Source organism: Phasianus colchicus, chromosome Z (genome assembly GCF_987193195.1).
Source record: "Phasianus colchicus chromosome Z, bPhaCol1.hap1.1, whole genome shotgun sequence".
NCBI classification, from domain to species: Eukaryota; Metazoa; Chordata; class Aves; order Galliformes; family Phasianidae; genus Phasianus; species Phasianus colchicus.
In genome coordinates this window covers 238,376-257,311 of record NC_143476.1, presented here as the reverse complement: position 1 = coordinate 257,311, position 18,936 = coordinate 238,376, and the positions used below count along the sequence as shown (strand labels likewise).

General features: G+C 41.2%; 1 protein-coding gene across 1 annotated transcript in view; it reads right to left on the bottom strand.

Annotated features, from left to right (window-relative positions):
* NCBP1 (nuclear cap binding protein subunit 1) overlaps window positions 1-18,930 on the bottom strand; it is a 32,585-nt gene extending 13,655 nt beyond the window's left edge. Inside the window, exons 1-13 of the mRNA XM_031609568.2 lie at window positions 18,754-18,930; window positions 18,502-18,587; window positions 18,002-18,102; window positions 16,638-16,794; window positions 14,625-14,732; window positions 13,960-14,081; window positions 13,386-13,455; window positions 11,709-11,924; window positions 10,680-10,777; window positions 9,297-9,360; window positions 3,176-3,286; window positions 1,361-1,425; window positions 687-749 (exon numbers count right to left, since the gene is read on the bottom strand). Of these exons, the coding sequence (XP_031465428.1) occupies window positions 687-749; window positions 1,361-1,425; window positions 3,176-3,286; window positions 9,297-9,360; window positions 10,680-10,777; window positions 11,709-11,924; window positions 13,386-13,455; window positions 13,960-14,081; window positions 14,625-14,732; window positions 16,638-16,794; window positions 18,002-18,102; window positions 18,502-18,587; window positions 18,754-18,796 (1,304 nt within the window). The 5' untranslated portion in view covers window positions 18,797-18,930. The remainder of the gene's footprint in view (window positions 1-686; window positions 750-1,360; window positions 1,426-3,175; window positions 3,287-9,296; window positions 9,361-10,679; window positions 10,778-11,708; window positions 11,925-13,385; window positions 13,456-13,959; window positions 14,082-14,624; window positions 14,733-16,637; window positions 16,795-18,001; window positions 18,103-18,501; window positions 18,588-18,753) is intronic.
* Window positions 18,931-18,936: the final 6 nt, after the last annotated feature.

Below are 18,936 nucleotides of genomic sequence, written 5' to 3'. Positions count from 1 at the left end.
GGACTGTATTAAGGATGTAACTCCAGCTTTAATGGGAGAGGGAGCAACAGTGTACAGTATATGAGAAAGGCAGCAGGCAGCCAGCACAGTGCCTGGAATACAAATCCCATGGAAGCCTGTGGTTAGGCATTGTTGGAGACCACTGAGCTCCTGCCAGGAATGCAAGTTTGAGATTTAGCATAAGAATGGACAGCGGGGCCAGCTCTGCTGGAAAGTCAGGTACCAAGATTTTGCAGGAGGGAAACTGATTCAAAGATGTCACAGACAAAGATGAAAACTGAAGGTTTAGGGTAGGACAGAGCATAACATCATAGAATGAGTAGAGAATACAGACTAGGATACAGATACAGGGCATGGGGGCAGATCATTAAAGTTAGGGAGCCATTCAATAACTGACTGAGAACACAAGACAAAACAAAGAAATTGTGTTTCTACTCCTCCTCTTCAGGGAACACTTGCACTGGCTTGATACTTATCACAAAATTGGTAAGGGACAACACAGAGACTGAAAGGATTATCAGGACAATCTACCTCTAAATGGCGATGAGCAAATTAAAAAAAAAAAATCTCTGCAAACTTAGAGGAAAGCAATTAGTACAGCCAGTATACTGTGACACTTTCTGGCTAAGTCTGAAACTTTATGGTTTCTGCAATATGAGTTTCATATCAAAATGAGAGAAACTTACCAATCTTCCCAGCTCCAACGGAACTGGAAGTTACTCAGGTGGTGAGAAAACCAGTTAATGAATCTTCATCATAAGAAGAAAAAAAAAAGCTCCATTAAATATTTAAAGTGCAGAAAAACTTTCCTTTGAGATTTTCTTGTAAATACATTCTATATGTCAAAGGCAGTACAGCACTACATTTAGGTCAAAAGATGAAGTTTAGAAAATCAGAAACTAGATATTTTGGACAAATAAAGAGCTTCTCATGTTCTGTTGTTCCATGCAGATGGCATACTAAGCTAACAATTAAAACAAACTTACTGTGAATACACAGCTTTCACATTTTAGATGAGTAATTAATAGCTCTCCTGCACTCAAACCACCACTGTCCTCCACATTTGGATGGCACATGTACCATAACTTCATTTCCCAGACCACTAAGGAGCATGCACAGTACAAGACAGAATACTGTGCAACTTACACCAAGCTGGGATGCGTGTAAGTTCTCACCAGCACTCCAGTGGAGTGTTTTAGGAAGAAAAGGCACAAGCCCCCAGACTTCTATTTAGATTAATCAAATCAAGAGCCCTCCAAAATTGTTTCGAACAGCACTATGAATTTATAAAAATAATTTTGGATTATTCTTTCCATAGATTCCTATGCCCAAACGCATAGGAAGAATGAAGAATATTTACCTGTCTACACAGGTTGTATTCATTGTATCCAAACGCATGTAGAGCATTTCTGTGGCTTGTGCAAGCTTAAGTTTCTTGTTAAGGTTAACAGAAAATTACTAGATAAATCAAATGCAATTCCATTCAGTTTTGGAATAGAATGGTAAGAACTGATAGCTCCCTTGGACTATTCCAGAAGCAAGTAAATCACACTAAATCCATTGAGTAAGAAAAGAAAGACAAGAAGCCAAAAACTGTTATTCCTTCTAACGCTGTTTTTCTTCCACTGCAGTGAGACTGGCTCCTAGAGAAAGTTAGAATTCTCTTCATGCAAGGGAACTGTGCAGACACAGATAGCAACCAAGTACTTCTGTAACCTTCCTGGTACCTTAACAAGCTGCTCTTGATACCCGTGCACAAACAACCTTTGATCATCACTAAAAACCTCAAGAAACTGTCTACACTGGCTTTGCCCAACAAAAGCTTTATTGTTTTTACAGCATCCCTATTAACATTAAAAGCCTTCTGCACAGAGATCCCCACAATTCTAGGAACACTTCAAACTCTAATCACTGGCATTACATGATTTTCAAACAATATGCCCTTGTGGCCATGAAGGCCAGTGGTACCCTAGGGTGCATTACAAGGACTGTGGTTATCACGCTGAGGGAGGTGATCCTTTCCTGCCCTGCTGAGGTCACATCTGGAATACTGCATCCAGTTCTGGGCTCTACAGTTCAAAGAAGGAGATCTTCTAGAGAGGGTGCTGTGGAGGGCTACAAAGACGACTGGGGTCACAGAGCATTGCCCATGTGAGGAAAGGCTAAGAGACACGGGACTGTTCAGCTTGGACGAGTGAAGTCTGAAGGGACCTTATCAGTGCTTGTAACTACCTAAAGGATGGGTGTTGAGTAGATGGGGCCAGGCTCTTTTCAGCAGTGCCCACTGATATGACAATGGGCAATGGCAGAAACCGGAACACAAGTAATTCTATATGAGGAAAAACAACTTTACTGTGAGCACTGGAACAGGTTGACCAGAGAGACTGTGGATTCTCCTTCTTTGGAGACATTCAAAACCTGCCTGGATGCTTTCCTTTGCAAACTACTGTAGGAAACATGCTTTAGAGTGAGGTTGGACTAGATGATCTCCAGAGGTCCCTTCCAACACTTACAATTTTAAGATTCTGTAATGATATTATGACATATAAAGAAAATTTGTGAATGAAGTTACCAGTGGATAGGCACCTGTTCTCAAGAATCTGTAGCTTGTTGTGAAAGGATGAACTAACATGATCCAAGACTGCAATATAACAGGAACAATTTAACAGACAGAACGAGCTAGGGGTCATGTCGCCTTTCTCAGCATGTAACTACTCTTATTTGAGCTGACAGTCAATTACCGACATTCTGAATGCTTCCAGTGAGAGCCTTTGAATGGGAACTTGGGCAGGTTCATTTAAAATCATCTACAATGCTCACACAGTTCCTAAAAGCATAGATTAAGTTTGTTCCTTCCTTTCCTTCTCAGCCTTCAATATGCAATTGAGCCACACATTATCCAGTCTTAACAGGATACTTTAACAGCAATTCTTTGGAAGGTGAAAGGAAGTACCAGAGCAGCGTTCATAAATCTGAGGAGTCTTGCTCAGTCAGCCAGACTAGACCCATGCTACATGGGCTGTGCTTTTCTTTCATGCAAGTATTACAAGCAAAGCTTCATGTGGCAGCTGTAAAATAGATTACTGGCAATATTTATTGCTATTTCTTCACCTACAGAATAAGTGACATAAAGGCTCCATTTTAAAAATGCTTTCCAGAAACAAAGGAAGGATACAACTTGTGGCAAAGAACCAGGCTGAAGTTTGCACAGTTCAATCAGCAGTGTTGTGTACATGACCTCGATGTGTGGCGGAGAAGGAAGCTGAAACAACTCTGCAAAAATTACCTGTAGGAAAGGAAGGCATAGAATCAGAGCACAGCCAGCTTCAGAACAGCAACATCAGTCTTAAACAAGCACGCAGCCAAATAGGCTAATATTATTCTGTCAAGCTCGAATTCTAGGAGAAAAAGGTAAAGCTTACAAAGACAGTGGTAACTCTGTGTCATATTAAAACATTCCAAAACCACCCTCACCGCTCTGTATTAACACAACACAGTCCCAGCATTAAACATGAGACATCTAAGAAAGCGTGTACAGCTGTATTATGCCCTGATGCAGTGTTACCAAGTGATGTTGGCAAAACAAAGCTGAAATAATCTGATTCTATTAAATATCAAACACTAAACACATTAAGCATATAATGCGAAAGATGATTTACATGAAAATTAGACTGTACTTTTCCACACTATTTTCTTTTCTCTTATACAAAATAATAAATGAATATAGTCACAGCCTGCAATAGAAAATAATAACCACCACTCCACCTGACAGCAATACATGCCCTGTATCCCCTGGGCTGAGGATCCCTTTAAGAAAACTAAAAACAATCCTGCAACCAGCATTCATATTTTATTTTCAACTTTACTCATAGGAGTGTGTCAATCTTTAAGGGCTATGAAGAAGTCACCACTGTGCAACATCCATATTTGAGTTTCTGGTTAGTCTGCATGCCGTTCTCAACTAGATTCCAATCTAGTTCAAAATCACAAACCTTTGATTCATTACAGTTGGTAATTTTCCTCACTGGCACCTTTAAACTTCTGAATAAACACAGAAGAATTAAAGCTTAAATGAGTAAGCAGTAGATAATGCTCTTACTAGTTTAAGAAATCATTGTCCATTTATAGGTTTCACAAACAGCACGTGAAAACAAGAAAATGCAACAGTCTGAGGATGGACTTGGAATCATAACAAGACTATAAAGAAGCTGAAGAACTTTTCCATGGAAAAAGCTTCTGGGTCTGATAAAGATGGAGGACTGGTATCCACTCCTGCTCTTTCAAGACAGGTTACATGAGGAAGCCACAAGGAAATGACAAAAAATTATGAGATGCTCCCTTGGGATAGAGGAGTACCAGGAATATACAGGATATCAGGAACACAGGTACTGTTCTTCTTGTTCTTCCTGGCTGGAGACTGGGTCTTGTGTATGCTGCAGTGAAAGGACCACTTCAGTGACTGGCTGCATGAATGGTATCATGCTCAGGGTTACTGGTTCTACAGTTCTGGACACACCTTCAAGAGATGGGGCAGGCTGACATTGGATGGGATGCAACTGTTAGGATGGGGCAACAGTTTAAATAGGCTGGGCTAACAGAACTTTAGATAAGATCTGATGGGGAAAGGCTTGTACTTCTAACTGACAGAGAAGAGCCAGGAAACACTGTCATTATAGTAAGCAGCAAAGGAAAACCTCATATTTGTCTCAGTGCTCTTACAAGAAGGCAACATGGCCAATAGCCTGCCTGAAGTGCCTTTACACCAATGCATGCAGCATGGGAAATAAAAAGGAGGAAATGACACCATGGTGCAATTAGAAAACTGACTTAACTGCTAGCACAGAAATGTAGTGAGACAAGTCACATAACTAGAAACACCAGCTGAGGGCTGCAAAGTTTTTAGAAGACAGACAAGGAAGGAGAGGGGAAGGAGTTGCACTGTATGTTAAGAAATGGACAGACTGTGAAGAGTTACCTCTGAAAAACAGCAACGATGAGGCTGAGTGCTTCTGGGGACCGTACCAATGAGGGACATCTGGTGATCAGGCAACCTGATCAAGGAGTCAATTGATGAGGTATTCTTGCTTTGTCTGCAAGAAACATCCTGATCACAGGATCTCATCCTGATGGGGGATTTCAACCACCTGGATGTTTGCTGGGAAAGCAACATGGTGGGCTTTAAGCAGTCCAGGAAACTCCTGCACTGCACTGAGAACAACTTCCTTGTCCAGGTACTAAACAGGAGGTGAAGCATTATTAGACCTGGTGCTCACTGATGCAGCTGAAATCATGAAACAGGTTAAGTCTGGAGACACCATAGGCTGTAGCAACCATCTCCTAGTTAAGTTTGTGATTTTAAGTAAGATGGGCCCTGACATTCAGGAGAGTGACACTTCACACAATTTATTATGGGAACTATTGGGTGGGATCCCCAGAAAGCTGTTGTTATGGACAAAGGAAAAGAACAGAGCTGGCAACTGTTTAAAGACAGCCTTCTGAGAGCACAAGAACTCTCCATCCCCAGCATAAGAAATCAAGTAGAGACGGGAGGAAACTGGCATGGTTCAAGAAGAACCTGCTGGTCAAACTGAGGAATAAGGAGGAAATACAAAGGCAGTGGAAGCAGGGATGCGTGGTCTATGAAGAATACAAGGACACCATCTAGACACGGAGAGAGAGAATCGGCAGTGCCAGGGCACAGAAGGCACAGATCCCTCGTTGAGTGAGGTGAAAAATAACATGAAAGGATTCTATATGTATGCTGGTTGGAAGAGGCAGGCCAAGAAGCGTGTACTCACTGATAAATGAGATGGGAGAACTGACAACAACAGACACAGAGAAGGCTGTAGTACTCAAGTTCTTTGTCTCAGTCTTCATTTGGCAATCACACTTCCCACATCTCCTAAGTTCCTGAACCTCTAGATGGGGTTGAGGGAATAAAATCACTCCCACTGAAAGCAGAGAGCAAGTCTGAAACCATTGGATGAGACTGAACTGTGTACAAGACTATGGGGCTGAACAACATCCATCCCAGAGTCCTAAAGGAACCGGCTGATGTATTGTCATGCCACTCACCATCAGATTTGAGAAGTCATGGCTATCAGGCAAAGTCCCCTGTGACTGAAGAAAAGGAAACATCACTCTTATTTTTAAGAAAGGCAGAAGAGAATACCTGGGAAACTACAGGCCATTAAGCCACACCTTTGTGCCTGGTAAAATCAAAGAACAGATCCTCCTGGAAGCTATATTAAGACCCTTGAAAGAACAATGAGATGATCTGAGACAGCAAACACAGCTTCACCAAGGGCTGACTGTGCCTGACCAATCTGGCAACCTTCTATGAGGGAGTGATAGCATCAGTGGACAAACAAAAGGCAAGTGATGTCATCTACCTAGACTTCTGCAAGGCCTTTGACATGTTCATAGACTAATTAACGTTGGAAAAGACTTCTAAAATGCTCAATTCCTATGTCAGTCAATCACCAGCATGCCTACTAAATGACACCCCTCAATGCTGCATCTACATGTTTCTCAAAAACCTCCAAGGATGGTGACTCACCACCTTCTGGGTAGCTTGTTCCAATGCTTCACCATCCTTTCTGAGGAAAGATTTTTCTTAATATGCAACCTGAACTCTGGTGCAACAACACACCACATCCTTATGTCTAAACTAGAGAGATACAGATTTTAAGGGTGGTTAAAAATTTGATTGGATGCTTGCAGCCAGAGGGTTGTGCTCAGCAGTTCTATGTCCATGTAGAGGACCCCATGGGTCCATTCTAGTACTAGTGTTTTCCAACATCTTGATCGATGACCTAGGAAGTGGGATTGGGTGCACTCTCAGCAAATTTGCAGATGGAACTATGATGTGTGGTGCAGCAGAAGGAAGGGATGCCATCCAAAGAGACCTTACAGTACTGAGAAGCGTGTGCATGTGAAGCTAATGAGATTTAACGAGGCCAAGAGCAGGGTGCTGCACCCAGGTCAGAGCAATTCCAAATATGTATACAGACTGGGAGAGGAACTTATCAAGAGCAGCCTTGCAGAGAAGGACGTGAAGGTTTGGCTGGACAAAAAGCTGGACATAAGGCAGCAGTGCGTGCTTGCAGACCAGAAAGCTAACTGTATCCTGGACTGAAACAGGGGTGGGTGGCCAGCAGGGTGAGGGAAGGCCGTGTCCCTTCATACTCAAGATGATCAGAGGGGTAGAACAACTCTCCTGTGAAGAAAGGCTAAGGAGATGGGCTTGATCAACCTGGGAAAGAGAAGGCTCCAAGGAGACCTCAAAGCAGCCTTCCAGTACTTAAAGCAAGCTTATTAACAGGAGGGAAACAGATCCTTTACACAGTCTGATAGTGATAGAACAAGAGGAAGAGTTTCAAACTAAAACAGGAAATTTAGTTTAAATACAAGGATGCATTTCTTTCTCAGAAGGAGGTGAGCTGCTGGCAAAGCTGCCCAGAGAAGCTGTGGTTGCCCCATCCCTTGAGGTGCTCATGGCCAGCGTGAACGGGGCCATGGGCAGCCTGATCTGGTGGGGGGCAATTCTTCCACAGCAGGGAGATTGAAACTTGGTTTGCTTTAAGGTCCCTTCCAACACAAGCCATTCTATGATACTGTTAAGACACATATGGTAAAAAAGCAGCGGGGAATGCGTTAGGTACAGAATTGCTTCTGCTGTCAATACAGGAAATAGCAACAATTGGATGATCAGTTATTATCTATTTGAGATACTGCTTAAGATGGTAGTTCTGATACTGATCACATGCTCATTACCAATTATTCATGTAAAGCATTTCACGTAGTACCATATTTTGCAGAAACAACTGAGTTACAAAAAAGGTCAAGACACTGACAACCTGAACGTATAAACTTTGTCAAGCTCAAGTTTTATACCATAAGCTTTACAAGTGCAACAGGTCATACTAGTTCAACAGCCTAGTGATGCTGTGGATCTGCTCACAGCCACTAGTGTTACCCACATAAGCATGAATAAGAAACTACTGAGGTAGAGGTGACACATTTCAGAGTTTTGTGCACAGAGCATTCCATGCTTGACGTGACAGACTACAACATGGAGCATCTTGGGAAGGTACTGAGCAGCATACATTTACTTCTGTCTCTCTGCTACTTTCTGAATCTTAGGTAACACTTTCCTATATTTGTTAGACATTATTTCTACTGTTCTATGCTGTACTGCAGAAGTCAGGAGAAAATTCTTCTGAACTGTTATTGAAAACAACCTAATACTAACCTGACTGTTGGGAGAGAACTTATAGTTATAGTAGCAAGCAGACTGTATTGAAGTCTGTAAAATGCATACTAAGCCTTAAAACCTCTGGAATTTCATTAAAAATTTGCAGTCATTGGCAATAAAATTAAAATTCTAAAAACTGAAAATTAGAGAAGGGAGAATTCTGATAGTTACATTCATACACTTCATACACCAATCTTGCATTCCTGTGCAGACATTTCATCCATGCAGACCTTTTTTATTCTCATACCCTGCAAGTTTTCAAATCAATGACTTTCCAAGACGTTTAACTTATGTATTTGGGAACTGCAACTGCTGATAGTAAAGTATAAGTGAGCATAAAGCACCCAGCCATACACAGCTCCTGAAGATTCAGAGGGCCACTGAAGATACCTTGATGTTAAGGCAGAAAATTACTTCCAGCATGAAGATTTTTCTCTTACGAAATCAAAATTACAAAAAGAACAACATGACTACAAGTAACACAACAGCACTTAGAATATTGCAGGAATTCTCAATCCCATCCTTATAAAAATCAATCTTCTATGCAAGATATATTCATTACAACTAACTACAAAATTTGTACTTATAGTTAGTTCTTCATAAAGCCTTTAGATGACATGAACAAGGTTTTAAACAGCCCTGCATCCTGGAAACAGACTCCTGAAAGTAGGCAGCAAGAGAAAAATTCGTACTGTTTTTCTGATACACTGTCTACAATGAAAGGTGCCCTGGAAGAAGCAAACCATTATTTCGTCTCAAGCTCTTTTCAGGACCAGGACACCACAGCCAATTTGAAAAACAAACAAAACCCAACAACACCTCCCCTCTTCCCCACCAAGTTAAAAGTAACAACAATAAGAATAAAATTAACAATTGTATTGCATATAACTTAACTTGCCCATTAAAGCCACTGCTTACATTCAACAAGGCTCTGGTTAACTCCCAAATCAAACTAATTTAGTTGAACTTATCAAGCTAATTGGGACTTCTTATTAGCAAAAAAAAGAGCCACAAAAGAGATAACTTATTAAATGCATACCTCTACTATGTGATAGTTCAAGGGTATCTTGTTATTTCCTGGATAGCTCAAGAGCTGGGCAGCACTGCAAAAGCACAGACCCATTTAGTTCACAGTGTAATGCAGCAAACATAATGTAAAGATTAACTCAGAAAGTCATAGGAAATATTAATTCTCAGCAGGAAGTCACACAAAAAAAAATCATCACACATCAATCAAAATCCCTTCCAAAGACTGCCCCTTGTTCCATAAAACACAAAATAATCAGCACAAGAGCACACTAGCACAGCCCAAATTTAAGAGCTGTAAGGATGTATTTTCTCTTCCTCTTTATTTTAATTTTATACTACTAAGCAAAGTAATTTCAGAGACATCTGCAATTCTGGCATGTGTATATGAAGAGGAAAAAGCCCAAAGCTAAACAAACATTCACAATGGACTTGGAAGCACAGTAAAGTTAACTGATTATATAAGAAACTCAATCTTCAAACAGTTTCTCTTTTAACTAGTTCATTATTGTCTATCATTATTTCACAACAAACAACTGATATTTTCTTGATTTCACTTTTACCTCAGGTTAAATTTAAAAAATTAAGTTTTCCTCTTTACTTTGTCAGAGAAATAAAAGATTATTCCAGTGCTTGCAACAACCTAGATTCAAGAGATTAAAAAAACTCCAAACAAATAACTTCACCAAATACTATTAAACATTGGTTCTGACCACTTTTACACACTACACCAACTTTGGTGGCTTTCACACAGAAGTATAACACAGACAGTTAATTACCCATGGCAAACAACCTTGCTTATCAACTATGCACATCAGACTTTGCCCAAGCAGAAAGGAAGAAACATGGCTTGGCTGCTTCCTCGCACTTCCAAATTCAAACAAAAGAAATCTGTTGGCACTGTAATGACTGCTCAGAGCTAGGTCAGTTACCTCTCCCATGTAATCCTAAAAATAAGACTGCATCAAGGAGCAGCGAGCAAAAGCACTTTCATGAATGCCAGATAAAGTAAAGGTTCACTGCACTTCAACAAATCAGCTTCTCTAAAATTCCAGGAAGCATCATATGACCACACTCTCCACTGAGCTTAATGGGACATGAAGAGCTAGGTGCGTCTGCATCAATTTTTGCAGCATATTCTTTATTATAATTCCTTTCCCAAGGGGTCACAGCCACTTCAACACGTGGACTCTTCACTATCAGAATACTACAGCCCCACAGTATTCCAGGTAACATTTTCAATACAGATAACTGTAGTGAATCAAGTTCATCAAATACTCTAGGAAATGTTTAATCTCTGTTTATCCAGTTCAGGATTCTGCATATCCCTGATGCTACTGAAGCCATGTTCTTATATAAAAAGTGCCTGGGCTCCATAATGCAAAGCTCTGCCTACCAAGTCTTTCTCTCTTTCCAGTGGGATTTGATGATGCAGTGAAGGTTCTCTTCTATTACAAATCGTTCAACAGAATGGCTGCCAGGCATGACAGGGCCCTAGTTAAAGGAAAAAAAAGGTGATGACTCATGAAAGATTACTGCAGTGCTACTACACTTAGCCATTTATAGAACCAACAAACATGGTGAGTTCTCAACTGCCTTGTATCCTACCAAGAATGCACACCCAAGGCCTGTATTCAGAACAAAATAAATACAAGGACTCATTACGGAGGGGAACAAGATTACAGAAAATAATCACAAGTTCATGTTGCATCCAGTTCTTTCTTTGATCTGTACAGCAATGAGGCAGTCTACTAACATGCTGCTCAGAAACATTCTTGAGTGAGTGAGGATATGAAAAAAAAGGCCAGAATAGAGTGGGTGGAAAAAAAGTCATGATCTCATTGACTGACCAATAAATGAAGGTAGCAGATTTAAAGCAGAGGGACTTACAAAGGCACTAGGGGAAAGCAATATACATTCTTTCCCATTCCTACACAATTTTATCTATGTATCTGCTATAGAACAGTGCTGGAGGTGGTTTGTGGGAGCTAGATGGACCTTCCACCTACTCCAAAGAATCACATTTCTTTTGCCCCACAATATGCATCATCCTGTTTTAACAGAAAAGTAAACTGTACTTTTTAAACACTGCAATAAAACTCAAAAAAGATCAAAATCTCTAAAGAAAGAAATGCTGCCTCTGTGGATGCTGTTACTAGAGACATGAGAGAATTTATTCAGCACCGTCATTCTGAACCCAAGCATCAGAAAAAAAAAAATCTCACTCTAAATTCTGCTCCTCATAGACTTCCTTTGCACAGTAACTTAGTCATCCAGTTCATTTCTGCAGATGCATCAACGTATAATTACTGCTAATCTTCAAACCACTAACTGTGGTGGGAGAAAGGACATCACATTTTGACCTGGACTGTACCATGACACTACCTGTAAAATCAGCTCACTCTCCCTTGCAAGAATTACATACCTCAGGGTCATCAGTGTAGTCAAACATCCTAAAAATAACCCTTGGCATAGGATATACTGAGTCTTCAGTGTGAGGTGGAGGAGTGAATGGCGGCAGATTATGTTGCAGTGCTTCACAAAGAATGCTATCAAAAGCCAGGTAGGGCCTCAGAATGTGTCGTTCTTGCCAACGGTCTTTTTTCAACTTCTGAATCTGAGACCAGAGGCAGTCTAAATACTGAAGGGAGAAACAGTGCAAAACATCAGATGTGCTGAATCTTATAACAAAACTTGCAGCTTACGGTGCAATCAAAAATGTATGTCTTAAATTCAGAAAAACAAAACAAAAAAACAAAAACAAAAAAGCCCCAATTGCTTATATTACTACTTATGGGATCTAGTGTTTCTTAAACCAAGAAATAATTCAAAAACTAAACATCAGAGCTGCTTCAATTTCACTGAACATTCTGTTAACAAAATGTATCTGCTGTTTTTTAAGCAGCAAAAGGCAGACCAGAAATGCATGCATGACAGCCATCCTTTGAACACATCAGCAAGACTACAGTCATTTCAGTCAGTGCTCACAAGTGATATTAAAAGAGATTTAGTATCTATACTAAAAGTGAAGAGACATTCTGGAGAACCACCATGTTGAAAAGTACCAGCTGCTGCATATTCAAGACAAATGCAATAGTGCCAACAATTAAATATCTTTGCTATGACTTTCAAATCAATTGCAAGCCCCAGCACTCTCTCAGAAACGACACAAACATCTACTTGTACTACTAACAGATACACTCACTTACAGGTCCACTTTGTTTAACTGCTTTCTATGCCCCTGCTAAAAGCAGGTTCAAGAACTCGGGAGGCCACAGACTCTAGCACTCTGCCTGTGGCTTTACTGATGGCATGTTTGGAGGTGAAATACTTTCACAAAGAAATCATTTGCATTACACTATGAAATGGAAAAACATTTTAACAACAAGTGCCTGATATGAAAAGTAACATTTAAGCTCCTAAGCTCCTCTGGAGAACACAAGGAACTTAATTTTTGAATCACACTTTCCAACCAAGTTTGTCCTCAAACTCAGGGGAAGAGGAAGGAAAAAAACAAACCAAAAACAATCAGAGGAGGTAACTCTACACCAAGACAGATGCCACCTTCCCCTGTAGTATGTTTTCTTTAATTGTGAAAGATGATACAGAAGCTGCTGAGTTCAGTTTCTGTACATTTATTTGGCACTTCCTAGTGCTGAGAGAGCAAAGCCACTTCAAAGGTTCCTTCCTTGCAAAGAGAAGACGTTATGGGGTAAGGAATTACACTCTGCTTTTCCCAAAAGTAGCATGAAGCCTTGTATTTCCAGTTCCAAAAATGTTGCCGCAGCTTACAACCATTCTTCATTTAATAACATCTACTCATGGACTTGTTGGCAAACTAGAAAATGCTCTTCTACTCACCCCATAACCTGCTACAACTTAGACAAGAACAACTAAGACTTAGATAAGAACTCCTTACCTAAGACTTGTTTGAAATAATGACAACAGGAGACAATTCACAGCACAAACACTTTCAGAGGTACTTCTTAGTTTTCTAGCTGTTTGAACTGTGCTTCTATCACAACAGTCCTTCAAACTTTCTCAAAGAATATTTTCAAAGATATATTCTATTTTCAAAGAATATAATACAGAAAACACTCACTTCTTCCTGTGGATGTGGTTTATCAGCAGTCCAAACTTGTAACATTGGTACATGTATCTTCTGGCGGCGTCTGTTTACACAGAAAAGAAAACCTAACCCTTAACAGCATTTTTAGTACAATCACAATAAGGAAGAAAAGAAAAAAAAGTACCCTACTACTTAATCTCTTCAGTTGTTGAAGTCTAGTATGCAAAAGAAAAAAAAAAGAATTGTAATTATAATCTCTGTTATCATATCCTGAGAGCAACGTTAACTTGAATCACCTAGACAAAATCTAGTCTCACTGCACAGTAGTAAGGTCACCTTTTGGTATTTGCAGCAGTTACTGCTACAGCTGTCCCAGCACAAGCTGGACAAGACCGTCACCATACCCTAGCACTAGACAATGCAACTAAACTCTTAGAATTATAAAGGTAGATCAGTGTATCTGTCCATTTTTTCAGTGTTCTTCCCCTTCCTCCTCCCCGCCAACAATAAAATGACTCAGACCTAGGACCTGGTATTTTTTAAATGATCACTAATCAAAGTTATTGTTATCCTGAACAAGTATCTAAAAGAATACATTACAACTTACTTCAGATAGCTTTCTGTCTGAGATAAGAGACGATCCATCTCAGCATCCTTTTTCTCATACAATTCCTTTCCAACCCAAGGCAAAGATGACAGAAATGCAAATATGTACCAGTCACACCGTACCTACAGGAAAGAAATATTCTGAGACTTAAGCATACAACTATGCTCCAGAAGATTTTATATATATATATTCCATTTTAACTTAAACCACTGTTTCGTGGTGACACAAAGAGCAGCAGTTAAAGATTGGATAGGCAAGTCATGAACAAAAAACCATATTACTGGTTGAAATGTACAATTTTTAACTTGAACTATGACAATCAGACTTGAAAATAATCACTTTCACAGTCTTTCTGCAGATTATCTTCATATTTTGAGTGTAAACAAAACTGGCAGAACGAGCAAGACACTGTGCAGTTGCCAAGGTAAAGTAAGATTAATTTAGGGTAGATACCTCACCATGGAGGCTCACACTTTCTTACTACACACAAGTGTTTCCTAAATGCCAGGGGCCACTTTCACTCATAACAAGGGACATGCAGATACCAGTCCACCTACGTTGCTCTCTCTAAAACCTTCCTGCGCCAAGCAGAAATATAAAAGGAATGGTAAAGAAATGGTGCCTGTGAAAACAGCCCTGGAGGACCCTGCAGATCTTTGACTTACTTGTGGTACATCTTCTTCCTGTGTCACACTCACAAAGTTCTCAAACATGGCTACCATCGAAGGTGCAGCTATGACATGACAATTCACAAGATCAGACAGAAAACGAACCTAAAAAAGTCCAAAAAAAGTGCTTTCAGTGACCGTATTTTATCTCACTATTGAAGATAAACATTACTTGAATAACTACAACCAAAAGATAGGGGTAATCACTCAGTACTAGGAAGGCAGAAATACTGCACACTGTACAGGTACACCTGGCAACCACAAGGAACAAGTAACATAAGCACAGTCAAACAGTTTGTCCATTAAAATGTCCATAAGGTCAGGCTGTAATAATGGTAACATTACAACTCCTAATGATGACAGGGTAGGAAACAACAATACGCACTCAAAAGCATGCAAACATGTTACAGAACAACAACCACATTTTCTCTCCCCCAAGTGGAAAAAGATCACTAAAATTACAGAAGTGTAAAAAAAAAAAAAAAAGCCTTCTTAAATGATGAAGATAGATTGATTGGTTTCTTCATGAGTCCAGAGGTGAACCAGAAATAGCGGGGTTGAATCTATACACCATTTAGAGTGTTTTAGACAAGATAGATTTCTACAGTTAACTATTTGTAAGTACAGGCAGCTACAGAGAGAGCCTATGCAAAAGCTGACTGCGTTGTCAGGTCTCAGAAAGGTGACAATGATTAGGAATCAGCCTTTGCAATGAAAACATTCCTTCTGGCAGGAATACATCATTGACTTGGAGGCATACTAACAAGAAATCCAGACTGACATAAATGACAACTTAAGTAGAAAATAATTGGAGTACCGCAGTGGTACGCGTTATACTGGGAACTGTTTTCTTCTCTTTTTTCCTCCCTCATCAATCTTTTGATTGCTTTGTACCCTGTTTTGGTGTAAATCAGTTATCGCAGCGATCTCCAGATACAATTAAATTCTAACAATGATAATCTCACTTTTGGTTTTTTTAAGGCTTATTTTTTCTTAAGGGTGCACTCTCCCACGCACACACACACACAAGTCTAAAAAAAAAAACAATATGCAAAATACACCAAAAAAGGGCATTTTTTCATGAAAGCCTACCACTGGGAAGAAACCTTGGGAAAGAAAATTTGAGCCAAGCACAATGCAGTGCTCAAAGAGCACTTTCCTAATACTAATTGCAAAGAACACCCTTTGACGTGTCTCTGACAGAGCTGAGAATAGCCTTCCACTGCCACCCTCTTAATTGTCATTGTCTCACAAATTGTTTGTGAGTGAGCACAACCAGCAAAACACAACCAGTGAAGGTGAAGCTGAAGACAAAGGACACTGCCTTCAATGGTGTAATGAAAACTTTATTACCAAAGAGGTCCCACTGCCAAACAGCAGCCTCTTGACAAGGTGCACTGTTATACTAGAAATTTAATTTTCACCTATGGGCTTTGAAAGAAGCAGGGTAGCTTGCAACTTCTTCCTTATGAGACCTCCAAAGTGAGAGCTCTCAGTGAGAGCTGAGCAAGTGGTTTCAGAGAAAGCACTAACAACTGTCTGCTTGATGACTGCTCCTCTTTGGGAGACAGATAACACAGGCTTGGTAGCAGTTATGAAACACTGCTTTTAAGACTGAGTCTTTTTTTTTTTCCCCCTTCATGGGAGCCAAAAGAGCAACATATGCAAAATAACAAAGCAAAGCATGAGTTTCATCCACTTTTTATATTTTGCTGCAGGAAAGGTTGGCAAGGGTAGAATGACCTCCCTTGGCTGCAAGTGAATTTGCAACTGAGGAAATACACATTTGGAACACAATCTGCAACTGTGACATGATTTTTCTCCCCTTGGGAAGGAAGTACTACTCACGTAACATACGTTTTCTCTCAGTATATCTACACAACACCACACGTTGATGAAATGTAAAGACTGTAATACATGTAGAAAGGCCATGCTCTCATGGAATTAAGAAAGGTGAAAGGGAGGAGAGAAAAAAGGTGAGAGAAACATCTAACACAAAGAGACACTTACTAAATGCACAGCTTCATTGTACATATTGACTTTCAGACATTCTTTAAGCTGACGAATCATGGCTTCTACAAATTCCCCACCAAAGTTGTAGTTCCTGGCATTCAGCAACCCAACTAGTGTTGTGTAAACAGTAAGCTTTTCTGGTAACAGACGTGCACTGACACAGAAAGAGAAACACGGTGTTAGCACTTATTCATCATAAGCCAGCTGGCAACAGCATAGCAGCTCAGAACTTGCCTATAGTAAGTTAAACTTGTTTCATGTGGAAGTAACAAAAAGTGTTAGCATGATGTAGTTGTGTCCCATGGTTAATACTTTACTTTACAGACTTTTTTGTTTTTCCAATGGGGGGGGCTAGGGGGGGGAATTACATTTAGGAAAGCAGATGTCACTTGCAAGTACATTTAAGTTATTTTCTTTTTATTTATCTCCAATTGTGAAGTGTTCTGGAGGCCTGGCCAAACAATGTGATAGAATTTATTCAAAGATTTAAAATACTCTTTTAAATTCATAATTTAGACGTAAACATTAAGACTACACAAGATCTACACGTTTTACACTGTTAAGTTTGATCCTAAGCTTCTTGAGTCAGAACAACTGATTTATAGAGATGATATGGGGAAAAAAGACAAAATGCTGGGTCCTACTGTAAACAGTTTTCCTCAGTCTCTTTTGTACATCTGTAGACTACCTCCATATTTGCAAATAGGAAATTTGCCATAGGAAAAAATGACATTATTATATCAACAAACATTCCTAGCAAACATATTTAAAACACGTGCAATGCTATAACACAAGCTGCTGGAAAATTTTCCCTCTCCACTTCCTTCACGCTGCTCTCCTGCACTGAGGCAGCCCCCTCCACAAGCCAATCCTCACACAGGGCTCCTCAGCTCCTGCTGCTCACTAGGGAGTGAACAGAGCACTGCCAGCAGCCCCCCTGTGTTCCCAAGGATGGGCTCATTAATCAGGAGCACTGCATGGCCAGAGCAGAGAAGTAGGCCACAGGAAGGCATCACGGGCAATAGGTATTGGCAGCCTACAGCTTCAATACCTTCATTTCTTTGGGAAGCAGGTGCTATCCAGCATTCTGCTTTTGTTGCTGCTGAGGAGCAGTGCAGATTCTCTTCTGCTTGAAGCCCTGTATACATTTTATGTTAATGTACTGCAAGAAAATATCTTCCTTAAATTATCCTCAAAAGTATATTTCCTCTGTTTGTAGGGAAGCCAATTCGATATGGTAACAGCAGCCAAGGACTAAAAGCCACCACAAATGCTCAAGTTGCCTTAAACACTTCAAATTACACACCCAACACAAAGATAGCGAGCACCCCTCAGTCCCCTCCGTTCTTCTGCATACGTACACAGTACACAGAATTCTTAGTATCTTGCTTTTGTAATTTGGTAGATCAGCTTCCAATACACCAGCTAGGCCCTCCAAGTTGCTCTCCAGGGATGAATTGCTCTACAGAAATCCAAAAAAAAAAAAAAAAAGAAAAGAAAAAAAGATAGTATTCCAACCTCAACCAAACAAAATGAAGCCTCACAGAGAAACCACAGAATGAGAGCATCACCCAGGTCAGCCCGTGCTGAGCTCAGCTCTCCCCACAGCTCCCTTTAGGGCAGACGATCCCAGCCACCTGATCCCCCGCCCTCCTCATGGCGGGGTTTCGGATGCAGCGAATCCCCAGCCCTAGGACCCTCCCAGCCGTTCGGGAAGCGCAGACGGAGCACAACGCAGCAACCTCTCCCGCTGGGGATCCCGCAGCGCCCACAGAACACAGCAATGCGGCCGAAGACTGCTCCAGCATCAGCCCCGAGACGGGCGCTTTCCGCCCCGCCACCACGCGGCCGCCGCTCCTACCTTCTCCCCTACTCTGCAGATGAGCGACTCGAGCCTCTCCTCGATCTCCGACGGCTCCGACGTCCTCCGCCGCTTGTGAGGCTGCCCTGCTCCGACACACCGAGCACACCGTTACCGCCCCGCCGCTCATTCGCCTCCCACCTGTCCCGTCCCGTCTCGTCCCGCCCGGCCGCCCACCGCAGCCCGTACCGCCCAGGGCTAGGTAGGGAGAAGGGCTAGGTATGGAGAAGCGCCGGGTCGGCCAGCACTCACCATCGCTGTCATCGCTATCGTCGCTGTGCCGCCGCCGCGACATGGTGCCGGACGAGAAGCGAAGGCCAGACGAGAAGCGAGGAGAGAAGCGAGGACCGGGCCGCGCCGCACCGCGCGGGACTAAGACGGCCGCGCGGGACTAAGACGACCGCGCTCCTTCCCCGCCCGCTTCCGGCGGCCTTG